At 39.9% G+C, this 14,079-nt stretch overlaps 1 protein-coding gene across 1 annotated transcript in view; it reads right to left on the reverse strand.

The window, feature by feature from the left end:
- Nucleotides 1-14,079, reverse strand: part of KCNN3 (potassium calcium-activated channel subfamily N member 3) — a 282,492-nt gene that overhangs the window by 183,676 nt on the left and 84,737 nt on the right. Inside the window, exon 2 of the mRNA XM_072647120.1 lies at nucleotides 6,516-6,611. Coding sequence (XP_072503221.1) covers nucleotides 6,516-6,611 — 96 coding nt within the window. The remainder of the gene's footprint in view (nucleotides 1-6,515; nucleotides 6,612-14,079) is intronic.

Genomic DNA, 14,079 nt, shown 5'->3' on the forward strand with positions numbered 1-14,079 from the left:
TTCTTTGACCCCTGAAGGAGGTCTTTTGGGTTTGGGTTGTTTGGGTTTTGAGGGGTTTTTTTTTTTGGACTTTTCATACCTAGAACTCAACAAAGGCATTGCACATAGTAGGTGCTTAATAAATGATTACTATGTTGAAAGCTCTGAAGTAAGTAAAGCAGGTTTCCTCATCTTGCAGATAAGGAAATTGAGATACAGAAGTGGTCTATACAGTGAAAAAAATCACTGATTCTGGAGTCAAAGGACCTGGGTTCAAATCCTACTTCTGAAACTTATTACCTGTCTAACCCTGGGCAAGTCACTTCATCTCCCTGGGCCTCAGTTTCCTTATATGTAATATGAGGGGGTTAGATTAGAAGTCTTCTTAAATTTCTTTCAATTCTAGATCTATGATTCTGCAATTTGTCCAAGTCACAAAACTAGTCAATGAAAGAAGAGGACCTCAAACCCAGATTTTTTGACTCCATCATCAGAGCTCTGTCCAAGGTACCTGGCTGCCTCTTGCCTAGCTCTGGTTAATTAGTGTACCAAACAAAAGGGCAGGTGAGGGAGGGACAATGAGGGAATCCAGCAGATTGAGAGCTTAGAATGTTGCTTACTACAATCCAAGGTGAAAGCCAAGGAGAGAGGAGAAGAGGAGAAAGGTCTCTGAGATGAAAGCTTTTAAAGCTCTTAACAATGATAGCTCACACTTGTATAGCTCTTTAGGGTTTGTAACATGATTCCTTCAAATCTGAAGGAAGTGATCTAAATTTTATTATCTTTATTTTCCAGATGAGAAAACTGAGGCTCAGACAACATTCCTATTAGACACTCATAGAGGGAGGATCAGAGTCAAGACTTTAGTATAGGTCTCCTGAATCTGAATCCAGCACTCATTCTTTCACATGCCATAGATGTCTTTCATACCACATCATACTACCTCTTCCTTAGGAATCTCCCCCTAGTGGGAGGATGGAAGAGTAAGGGAAAGTCAGTGACAGAAATGACTTCTGTTAACACCAGCTCCTAAACTTTGCCCTAGCTCTGACTGTCCTGAAAGAAACTAGAGGTAAACAGAAAAGAGGATTTTCTAAGCCCTTCACCCTGGATAATAAATGTATGTTATAACAAATGTACAATAAATATATAATAAATTATAACAAACATATTTATAATAAATTCATGATGATTTATAAGAAATGAATGTATAATAAATAAATTATGGTGAATTAATAATAAATAAATTTATAATGAATGTATAGTAAATTTATAATAGTTTATAATAAATATATTTATAATTATTTCCAATTATAATAAATATATGATAATTTATAATACATATATTCATAATTAATTTATATTAAGTGTTTGTGATTAATTTATAATAATTTGAGAAATACATTTATAATAACTTATAGTAAATTTATTATGTCAATGTCTCCCCAACAATTATAGGAAATCAGAGAATTGTCCCTTGTTTTCTTCTTTCCTCTACCTCTTTTTCCCCTGTCAGCCACTGAGCTAGGCCTACCACCATACACCTGCCAGAGTAGTTTCCTAGCAGTGGGAGTGAGATGGATAAGGAAGTCAGGGTGGTCCCTGGAGACACAAGTTGGAATTAGGAGGCATTGTACTCTTTAAAAAGAAAAGCCACTACACTGTATATATCCTTTTGGCCCACTACTAGGCATAGAGCCCAAATTGGTCAAAGACAGAGAGAAAGGTATATATATATATGTATATATGTGTGTGTATGTGTATACATACATATACATATACCTGCATGCATACATTTATATACATATATATGTATACACACACACATATATATGTTTATAAATATGCATTTATTTTATGGTATGTATATTTTTATTTATTCATATACATTTATGTGTATGTATATTTTATTTATTTCTATTTATTTACTTTATTTGCTACCACTTTCTGTGGTAGCAAAGAAAAAATTGCACCAGAATGTATATCATTTGGGGAATGAAGAAACAAGCTATGGTACATGAATGTGACACAATAGTGTTGCACCATAATAAATGACAAATATGAAGGACTCAGAGAAGGGAAGAGGCAAGGAACCAAGTATCTATTAAGTACCAGGTGCTTTGCTAAGCATTTGTAAATATTATCTAATTCGAAACTTGGGAAGACATGTATAAATTGATAGAAAGTAAAGCAAGCAGAACCAAGGAATCATTTATATGATGACCACAACAATATACATGGAAACAGCAGGGAAAGGTTTCAGAACTCTGGTCAATGAAATAAGCAAATAACCAGTCTTAATTCCTGAAGACTCCCCGTGTCCATAAAGAAGTGGTAGACTATAGGTATAGAATGAGACATATGTAGTCAGACATAGTGGATGTGTTGGTTGGTTTTTGCTTAACAGAATGTCTTTGCCATAGAGAAGAATTCTTTTGGGGTGATGAGGTTATTGGGAAGTTACAGCAATTTTTAAACAGTTATTAATAAAAAAAAGTATTTTCTTTAAAAAGCAGAAAGTTGGAAAGCAAACATACAGGCAAACTGATAGTGTAGGGTGTTCAATCATTTTGTCAACTGATGCCTTCCATATGAAGCTTTCCCTGATTTCCCTTGTGAGTTACAAGTTTCACTTTGGACCTCATATGGAATTTTGTCCTGCATCTAACATATTTATCATGCAACGTTTGTTTTTCATAATAATACCTTTGTGCCTTATTCTCTTACTGGACTATGAGCTTTGTGAGGGTAGAAATGTTGTCTGACTTAGACTTCAAGTTTCCCCAATGCCTGGCACAGGACATTGAACACAATAGGTACTTAATAAGTTCTTGATGAATGAATGACTGAATGAATGTCAGCTGCTGAGCAGTTATGGTAGAGATGCACCTGACTAGGATTAGATCTCAGATTCCAAATTGGCACCAGGTGTATAGGGGGAAGGAAAGGAGATAGGTGACAGATAAAAGGTACTGGAAGACAGAAATGGGCAAGAACAGTAGCAAACTTCTAATTTTTAGGTTGAGAAATAGGGCTATAAGTTGGTCACAGCAAGATGGGGGGGTAGGATGGGGGCAGAGGGGTACTGCTAATCAGACATCTAACCATCAAAGATAACATAGACCTTTAAGAGTTAGAGTCAGATGAGGACTAAGGAGGCAGCTCATACTGGCTGGTGATAGTCAATTGTTAAATTTTCAGTGTGAAATTTACAACTTGGAAATTAACAAATGCTACAAATTGGGAATTGGTTTATTATTTTATTGATTGTATAGAATTAAGAAGTGATGAAGAAAATTTTAAGAATGCAGATTAAACTTAAAAGTGTATAGGGAACACTTTTTTTTCAGAGAGCTAGATGTTAAACATTTACCAAGCACACTCCTGGCTGGAAGGTATTTTAAAGATCCTCTAAACCACATAATTTTACAGAAATGAATTTTTGAAGTCCAAAGAAATGAAGGGAATTATCCAAGATAACATAGGAAGTAAACGACAGTCAGGATTTGAATTCAAATTTTCTGACTCTACATTTAGTGTTATTACCATTCATTACATCATACCACCTACCACCTCTCCCAACAATAAACTCAATGAGTTTTGTCATGGCAGTATTTTTTACATATCTGCTTGTATTATTCACGTGTAAAATTACTACCATTCTCACCAGTTGAGACACTGAGCTATATAGATTTTGAGCCTGGTGAGCATGATGGAGCTAAGTGATGCCATAGTGCACAGAGCACTAAACCTAAAGTCAGAAACACTCATCTTCCTGAGTTCAAATCTGATCTCACACACTCACTAGCTGAGTGACCCTGGGCACGTCACTTAACCTTGTTTGTCTCCATTTCCTCATCTGTAAAATGAGCTGGGGAAGGAAATATCTCCAGTATCTTTGCCAAGAAAATCCCAAGTAGGGTCACTGAAAAATCACTGAGCAGCAAGCCTCACATCTGAAATGAATGGCTCTCAGGCATCTCAAACTCATCATGTCCAAAACAGGATTCATCTACCTCCAAACTTACCCCTATCTCTGTGGAGGACACCACCATCCTTCTAGTCATCCAATTAGACAGAACTTGATGCATTCCTCACTCCTCACTCTCTCACATACCTCCCATGTCCACCTAGTTCTCTAAATCATCACATTTGTCCCCTTCTCCCCACTCACACAGTCAAGCCCTCATCAGCTCTCACTTAGACTATCACAAAGGCCTCCTGCTTGATTTTACCTTCCTAAAGTGCTTTGTCTCCTAAAGGGCACAAGGTTGGGTGATATTACCTCCTATTCAATGAAATCCAGTGGTTCCCATTACCTCTGGGCTAATATGTGTGTGTACATATATACGCAATTATTTTTTACTTTTATATAAACATATATTGATATTTCTATATTTTATGAGTATATATGTATGAGTATTTATGAGTATATATGCCTCACCAGCTTCAGTATGTATACATACATATATATGTAAATATATGTGCATACATATATACATACGTATACACATATATACACACACTTTTCTAGTCCTTCAGAACCTAGTCCAAACCTACCTTTGAAGCCTTATTTCAAACTACCCCTATCTATACTCTTCAGTCCTTCCAAACCTGTCTTCCAGCTGTTCTTCACACCCAGCACTCCATCCCCCTTCCCCAGCACTTTTCATTCAAAATGCCTTTTCATTCATTCATTCATTCATTCATTCATTCATTCATTCATTGCATGTCTTTGTACTAGCTGTCCCCCGTGCCTAGAATGCTCTTCCTCTTCCTAGGATGAGTGTGTATGTGTGCTGTGGAAACGTACACACACATACTTTGGGGTTTCAAAGATGAGTTTGATCATTACTTTCCATTAGCTACAGGATACAGGTTATCTGGGCAGCATCATTCCATTCCCACAGCAGATCTGGACAGCTTATTCCACTCACTTTCCTCCTAATCTCAAAGCACAGGAGGAATGATCCTCACATCCTTCCAGGCAGCCCAGGATGGAGAGTGTTTTTAGGTTCCCATCAATGTACCTCCTGCTTACCACACCCCTCCTGAGCAGAAAAAGCTGGAATGGCCCCTTTCAGCCTCTAAAGACTTTCATTCTGATCAGACACCAGCCCTTGTCGGAAGATTTAAGTGTTACCAACATATGAAACTTCCTAATTTACTATAAACTTATGTTGGGATTTAATACGAGACAAATCTGTCTCAGGCCTCACCCATAGGACTTTAGTGTAAGTACCCAAAGGGTCCAATGATCCCCATTCTTGCCTGCTCCCTCCAAAAAAAACCCCAAACCCCATTACTACAATTGTAACACACATTCACAGAAACCTCTCAGAGATGGCTGGACCTTCAGCAACCATTTGGTTCAATCCATACTTGACCAAAAATTCCTTCTATAACGTAAGAGACAAGTGGTTATCTGGCCTTTGTCTGAAGACCTCCAGGGAGGGAACCCCCTTAACTCTGGAAGCAGCCCATTCCATTACTGGTGGGCTCTTTTTTTTCAAATAGATCTCTTTGAAATATCCGCCCTCTGTTCCTATTTCTGCCCTTTGGGGCCACCAAGAACAAAATGAATCCCTCTTCCATAAGACAGCCCTTCAAATACCTGAAGACAGCTGGAATTCCTCTCTCCTTTCCTCCTCTCCCCAAGTATTCTCTTTATGAGTCTAAATTCCTTAAATTTCTGCTCATTCAGCATGAATCCATGGCCCTCCATCTTATCCATGGCATTCCTAGACCTGAACACAGTATTCCAGGTGTGGTCTAAACAGGTCATAGTACAGAGGCAATAGGACCATCTTTGGACTGGATGCTATACCTCTGGTAATTGTAAGATGGCAACCATTTTCTTGGCAGCCATGTCATAATCAGTTTATAGTCCACTGAAATCTCCAGATCTTTTTCAGTCAAACTGCTATCTTCCCCATACACATTCCTTGTAATTATGAACTTGATGTTTTTGAACCCAGGAATTAAGACTTTGTATTAGTTATTGAATTTCAAATACAAATTTTTTTTTATTCAACCCAGTGTTCTACACTCTCAGGAGCTTTTGAATCCTGACTTTGTCACCCAGGGCTTTAAATCATCTATAAATCTGATGATCACACCATATATATTTATCCAAGGAATGGATAAAAGTGTTAACTGTTAGGACAAAGCACAGATCCTTAGGGCACTCCACTGGAGACCTTTCAAGTTGACATCTTGGTTCTATTATGTCACAATTTATAAATTAAGCACAGGACAAGAAATTGGGTTCAGGAATCCTCAAATAAGGATTTCAGTAAAGCAGTTCTCAAATCCATAGGGAGGCTGTAAATTCCTTCACATCTTTCTGTGTCAAATCTTGGGAGGGATGGTGGATATAGTGAGTATGAGAGAAGGCACAGAGAAACCAACCTACAAAAGGCATGTGACTTAGAAGGATTCCCTACTAAAAGAAGACTGTCCCAGCAAAGAGTAATGAACGTACCAATGGCTTCAACAGTTTAGAATGGAAATAGATGGGAGGAAAAGATGCCTACCTGGACTTCCCGTGTATGGTAGGCGATGATCAAACCCAGAAGGATGATGGTGGACAGACTGATAAGGCATTTCAGGGCCAAAGAAAACATGGAATCCTGAAAGGAAAAAATGAAAGACAGAATTAGAAAATGGGAGAAGGAGGGACAGAGTGGAAGAAACAATCTTATGTTACTCCAGGATAAGAGAGAAAGAACTGACTGACCACTAGGTACCCAGAGGAGTGTGATATTTCAGAAGACTGTAAAAGTAGGGAACCTTTGGAAATGGGTTAGTGCTTCCTAAAACCTGTTTTCATAAGAACTTAGAAATAGAGCTGAAAGGGGTCTTACCGGGCCATCAAATCCAAATTCCTTCATTTTTACGGATGAAGAAACTAAGTCATAGAGATGCTAAATAATTTGGCCTCATTTAGCAAGTAGAAGAGACAGGATTTGAACTCACATCCCTCAAACCTAAATGCCATTACACCATCCTGTTTTGGCCTATGGCTCAAAGAAAGGGCTAGTGAGTAAGAAGAGGAGAACAAAACAGCAGTATATGGTAGGTAACGAGTGGAATTCCACAGTCAAAAACCAGAGCCCACTTAAGAGGGATGTTGGACAGTGCCTCCTTAGCAGCATTTTGTCTTCCACTTTTTTGCTCTGATCCTACCTTCTACATCCCCTGAATAGGAGGTGGGGAGTATCCCCAGTCCACTGGGAGACCAAAATAAAACCTTGCCCCTTCATAAACAGTCATTAAATTCATTAAGGAAGTTAGGTGGTAAAATGGAGTGTTCGATTTGGAATAAGGAAGACCTGAGTTCAAATCCTGTCTCAGACCGGTTATCCAACTCCGGGCAAATCACTTAACCTCTCTCAGCCTCAGTTTCCCCATGTGTAAAAATGAGGTTAATAATCATAATTACCTTGCAAGGTTGTTGTGAGGATAAAGTGAGATATATGCAAAGTACTTTGCAAATTTTAAATTGCTCTGTAATAATAAGTAGTGCTTATATAGCATACAATGGTTTGCAAAGCACTTTACATATGTTAACACATTGAATATATAAATGCTAGCTATTAAAGTACCTACTATGTAGAGCACTTAGACCAAGACAAGGAAGATCCAATTCTTTCTCTCATAGTGCCGACCATCTAAGACTTGTACATCAAGAACAGAACATAAAATGAAATCTCAGAAAACTGGACTCCTGTGTCCCATTAGGTCAGAGGTTTATTCCTGTCTTCTCCTCTGCTCTCCCAACTTCTAGATACTTGCTTTCTAAAGTAACCTTACCATTGCAGTCCATCCTCCACTCAGATGTCAAGGTGACTTTTCTAAAGCATAGATCTGACTGAGATACTCCTCTGCTCAAGGAGTTTCAGCAGTTCCCTATTGCCCTTAGGATCAAATGAAAACCTTAGGCAGTTGGCATTCAAAGTTCATGTCTAATCCTTTCCCACCTCTGGTTGGTTTATATTTTACTCCACTCACTGAACACTTTAAACAGTTCTGCTAGCCTCCTTGTAGGTCCTTGAACACGACATCCTTATTCCCATTTCCCACCAGGGACAGCTCCCCGTGGTTTCATCTCCACTTCCTAGTTTCTTTTGAAACTCAGCTCAAATCCTGCCTTCTCCAGAAAGGCTTTCCTGACCTAGCCCACAGAAGCCCTCCCCTCAACAGCTCACGGCTTCCACATGAGATTGCCTTCCATTTACTGTCTGTCTCTATCTCTGTCTCTGCCACTGTCTCTCTGTCTCTGTCTCTGTGTCTATCTGTGTCTGTCTCTCTCTGATTCACTGCCTGTCTCTCTGGCTCTGCCTCTGTCTCTCTGTCTCTGTGTCTGTCTGTCTGTGTCTGTCTCTCTCTCTCTCTCTGACTCTCTGTCTCTCTGTGTCTGTTTCTCTCTCTCTCTCTCTGCCTCTGTCTCTCTGTCTCTGTGTCTGTCTCTCTGTCTACACACATACATATATTTATACATCTATACATATATACAGATATATATGTTCATGTATGTCTTGTCCATACCTGATTATTCATATATTGTCTCATCTATTGGAATGCCGTCTCCTTCAGGGCAGTGACTACTTTTTGTCTTTCTTTGTATGTATGCCTGGCATATAGTCAATGTTTCACAAAGGCTTTTTGACTCACTGACACATGACAGCCCTTCAATTACTCGTTGATTGATGGATCGAGGAGAGGCAAACCCTGAATGGGGCATAAAGAGTCGGACACAACTGAAATGACTGAAAAGCAACAGCAATAACCTTGTGGTATAGTGGACAGAATACTGGTTCTGGAGTCAGAAGACTTGGGTTCCAATCCCACCTCAGATGTTTATTAAATGTGATCTTGCTTCCCTGGGCCTCGGTTTCTTCTTTTGGGGGCAGTCAATGAGCATGTATCAAGCCCTTCCCTTGTGCCAAGCACTGTGCTAAAGGCTTCCTCAGTTTCCTCCTATACAAGATAAGGGAGTGGATGGGTTGAAGTCCCTCCATCTCTGTCTTGGTGATCTATTTTGTATGTGTCTGTTTGCACCTGTTCACTTACATGTTGTCTCCTACCATTAGAATATAAGCTCCTTCAAGTCAGGGACTGTTTTTACCCCTTTTTAATATCCCTAGCACTTAGCATAGATCCTGGCATACAGAAAGTACCTAATGAATTCTGGTTGACTATTAACCTCTACCAAAATGGAGTTTCTTAAGTTTCTGTAGCTTTGGAAGTGGGGAAACTCTCCAAATCCTGATGAAACACAAGAACACAAACCCTCTGTAGGCAAGGAGAAATAAAATGGACATTTACTGAACACCTACTATGTGCAAGGGGCAGCTAGGAGGCTCAATGGAATCAGGAAGACCTGAGTTCAAATACAACCAAAGACACTAAATGACCCTGGGCAAGTCACTTAACTCTGTTTCCTCATCTACAAAATGAGCTGGGGAAAGAAATGGCAAAGCATTCCAGTATCTTTGCCAAGGTAGGGGAGGAAACAAATGTGAGAAAGTCACAGGATGACTTCAAAGATACTCTTCTCTGGAACTGCTTCTTAGTGTCTAGCCACAATCCTTACGCCTTCCAGGGAAAGCCTACCAGGACCCAGAGCTTCTGTAGAAGGCATCTGGAGTAAATGGATGGTAGACCTTTCAGGGTCAGTGAAGAGAAGAGCTCAATCCACCCTTAGGTGGTACCCCTAATGGTCTAGAACCCTAATGGTCTAGAACCTTAATGGTCTAGAATAGCAGTTCTTAAACTTTTTTACCTCAGGATCATTTAAAACAATTTGAGGACTCTCTCAAAGAGCTTTTGTTTATGTGGATTGTAGCTTTCTCTACTTACCATGTTAGAAATGATAACATCTTAGTGCTATTCTGAAAATAGTTTTGACTTCACAGTCCCCCTGAGAGGGTCTCAGGGACTCTCAGAGTTCCTTGGAACACACTCAGAGAATTCCTGACCTAGCAAACAGACATGCCTTCTGAGGGGAATGAATTGGGGAATAATGATTCTAGAGATTTTAAGCCAGGGAATGTCCATAATTTTCTTCTCATAGGAATCTGAATGCATCCGGGAAACTTCATTTGTCTCTGTGGAGGGGTTTAGATGTGGTTCATATTGACCCCTTTTTCTGCCATACCCTGAGCCCTTTGGGGGCAGAAATTGCCTGCAATTAGAACTCAAGACTATTTCGACCTTTTCAGAAGGCAGAGTGAAGTAGATGGGGACAGGGATCATCATCTTGCTTTTTGGTCTGTCCTTTTTTGTGTCCAAGCTTCTATCCCCTTGTTTTCTGACTATGGCCAGAATTAACTTTCCACTTAAATGGCTCTGGACAGGACAAATATTCTTGGTCATTGGAGCCTCTGGAAGCATTATCAAGCACTCTTCATGCCCTAAAGATCGTATTTTCGCCGATAATCTCCATGGTATGTCAATAAAGACACACGTACAAGTCATTTTTAATAAAGATAAATTTTAAAATAAATAAAGTTGGATCAGGTCAAAGGACATTGGCTTACTAAATTCCATGAAGACTGGGACCACATCTTATCTGAACCTTGACTCTGTCCTCTACTGTCCAGCAAAACCTCTGTATATATACAGTGACTGTTTAATAAGTATTGTTGAAGGCTAAAAGATTGGAATAGAAAATTTATTTGTACATTAAAAAATGGAATTGATCTTCTGTGCTTCTTGGCAGACTCAAAACAAGAACTGGGGCACGTGGCAGAAATAGTGTTTGGGCCTTAAGCATGGCCGCAGTTGGGGAGGGACCCCTTTAGTGGTTTTCTTGGCAGAGGTACTGCAGTGGTTTCCCATTTCCTTCTCCAGCTCATTTGACAGATGAGGAAACTGAGGCAAACAGGATTAAGTGACTTGTCCAAGGTCACACAGCTAGTAAGTGTCTGTAAGTAAGTGTCTAACCCATAGGTGATGGACTGAGACCCTGGCATGAGGCACTTTAGGGCAAGGCTACTGCATAAAGGTGAAAGAGTAAGAAGCAAGAAAGGGAAAGAAAAGACCTCACCTCAACCTACCATCAGATAGCTTCCTATTCAGACCAATCGTTCTTGCTAACCAGATGCTAAATTTGATTGTTCCCATAGCCATAGGATACTACGTGCTGACTGTGTCCTCTAAATTAAGTCCCAGTCATCCTGCCCTAGTTATGGCTCTGATTCTTGGTCTTTACTGGAACTGACCATCTATCATTTTTGATGACTAGGATTGACATAGGCCTAGTCATCCTTTTCTCCCCCACCAGGGTAAGCCCAGGAACATTTAACACTGCTTCCAACTAGATCTATCTAGAAAATAACAAATGCGATCATAGGACTGGAAGTAATCTCAAAGTCATCTGGTCTCTCCCCCAGTCCACAAGGGAGATTGGACTGAAACCCGCCTGGTTTTCATGGAATTCTTCATTCCACCAATTAACACTTAATATACATTGCCTTTTATGAGAAAAACACTGAGGGAGATAGAAAGATGATTGAGACATAACGCCTGCCCTCAGTGAACTTAAAATTTACTAGGAAAGCTAAGATGTGCACAAACAACGATAATGTAAAATAGAATTCTCCACCGAAGACCTCCTCCAGTGCCTTGTAGTGACTTGGTAATGACGGAAGTATTACATCAGAGCTACTGCCTCCTCCTTCTACGGCCATAGGTCACGGCCAGAATTTTTTGTTCAGTAGTTTTTCAGTCACGTCCAACTCTTTCTGACCCGATTTGGGGTTTTTTTGGCAAAGATACTGGAGTGGTTTACCATTTCCTTCTCCAGTTCATGTTATAGATGAGGAAATTAAGGCAAACAGGCTTGAATAACTCACCCAGGGTCACACAGCTTGTAAGTGTCTGAGGCCAGATTTGAACTCAGAAAAAGATGTCTTCCTGAGTCCAGGTCTGGTCCTCTATCTACCTTTCTTTCTACTTAAATGACCCTGGCTCTCAAAGGCTAGGCCAGCAGAATACAAACTCTGACTGATCCTTTCCAGTAAGAAAGGCTTTGAGTCAGCCTGTGTGTCTGTCAATTGAGAATCAGCCTGGAGATGTTGATCATCAAAAGCTTGGCTTCAGGGTGTTTAATTTTTCTTGGCTACAAAAACCTTAGGAATAACCTTAGAGAGAGATTTGTGGTGTTAGAAGGACTATGAAGGACAAACAAGAACAACTCCCCACCTCTCTCCTTGATTCTCTGAATTATTAAAGAATAAAAGAGAATATCAGTGGATAAAGAGGTACAAATAAGATGTATATGAGATGCGTGAGCTCTAATATAGGTGAAAGGCACTAAGGACCTGGACTAGGAGAGTGGTAATGGGGAATGGAAAGGGACAGACATAAGAGAAAGGAAGTAGTCAAAGCCAAGTCAATGTCATTTGGGACAGCAAGGAGGTGTAGAAAAAAGGGCATTGGACCTGGAGTCAGAAAGACTCATTTTCCTGGGTTCAAATCTGACCTCAGACACTTACTAGCTGTGTGACCTTGGGCAAGTCACTTAACTCTGTTGGCCTCAGTTTCCTCATCTGTAAAATAAGCTGGAGAAGGAAATGGCAAATCACTCCAGTATCTCTGCCAAGAAAACCCCAAATGGGGTCATGAAGGGTTTGATATGACTAAACAACAGTGTAACATTTTTTACTGATGCAGCAATAGGTGATTAAAGGAACTATTTCTCATTTGATTTCCATTATTTTTTTTAAAACGAGAGCTCAGCACTAACCTCTTTCATAGGAAGGCTGGGTAATAGCTGGATTTGAATCCTGGGCATATTACTTAGCAGCTTGTGGCCTTAAACAAATCCCTTCCCCTCTCTGGGCCTCAGTTGCCTCATCTGTAAAGTGAGGAAGGTTGCACGAGGTGGCCTCTAAAGTCCTTTCTCTCTCTAGATCCAGGGATTCCACATTTCATGGGGTCACTTTGCTTTATTCTTATCAAAGGAGACAAGAAGTTAAAGTGTGAATGAAGTGAGGTGCCCTTTGTTGGAAAAACACTTAGAATTTCTGTCAGTCCTCCTTGTTAGGTAGGAGGGAAGGCCGCACCTCAAGTCTTTCTTCACCATACCATTCTAGTCATTGGAGATACCTTGCCCAGGATTATATTACAGTTTATATTATTACCCAACCACTGACACCAGCCCATATAGTACAGTATATTATATAGTATAGTATAGTATAGTATAGATTATATTACAGTTAATATTACAGTATCCATGTAAATTCCTGGGGATCAGGGACAACCTATTAATGCAGAGCCCTTAGAAAATAGGACTGTCTAGGCTTCTAGCTACAGACACAGCTGTTAGGTTTGTGGAGTGATTTGTTATACAGAGAAGCGGAGCAGTCAAGCAAAAGAATCTCTAGATGTAAAGACAGGAGGGGTTTTTTGGGGGTTTTTTTGCAATTCTTGTTCAGTTGGGTCAGATTCTTCATGACCCCATATGAGGTTTTCTTAGCAAAGATACTGGAATGGTTTGCCAGTTTCTTCTCTGGTTTATTTTACAGATGAGGAAACTGAGGCAAATATTGTTAAATGACTTGCCCAAGGTCACACAGCTTAGTATCTGAGGCCACATTTGAACTTAGGAAGATGAGTCTTCCTGATTCCAGGCCCAGCCCTCTATCCGCTATACCATCTAGCTGCCCTAAGATACTGGAATGGTTTACCATTTCCTTCTCTAGCTCATTTTTATAGATGAGGAAACTAAGGCAAGCAGAATTAAGGGACTTGCCTAGGGTAACACAGCTAGTAAGTGTCTGAGGCCAGATTTGAAGATGAGTCTTCCTGACTTTGGGGCACAGCACACCTAAAGTCAGGAGACTTGCATCCAAATCCTGGTTCTGCTACTTTGTAGCTGAATGTCCTTGGACAATTCACTACCTTTGTCTGGGTCTTAGTTTCCTCATTTATAAAATTGAGGTGTTGGGTATCGACTAGATGATCTCAAAGAGTTATTTCATGCTAAATCTATGATCCTGTTCTCTAATGCTCATTTTCTTCTTCTGTAAAATGAAACTATAAGGGGGTTTATCAGCATAACTATTATCAAATATTTTTCTGGAGTAAATT

The sequence above is a fragment of the Notamacropus eugenii genome, chromosome 2 (genome assembly GCF_028372415.1).
Source record: "Notamacropus eugenii isolate mMacEug1 chromosome 2, mMacEug1.pri_v2, whole genome shotgun sequence".
Classification (NCBI taxonomy): domain Eukaryota; kingdom Metazoa; phylum Chordata; class Mammalia; order Diprotodontia; family Macropodidae; genus Notamacropus; species Notamacropus eugenii.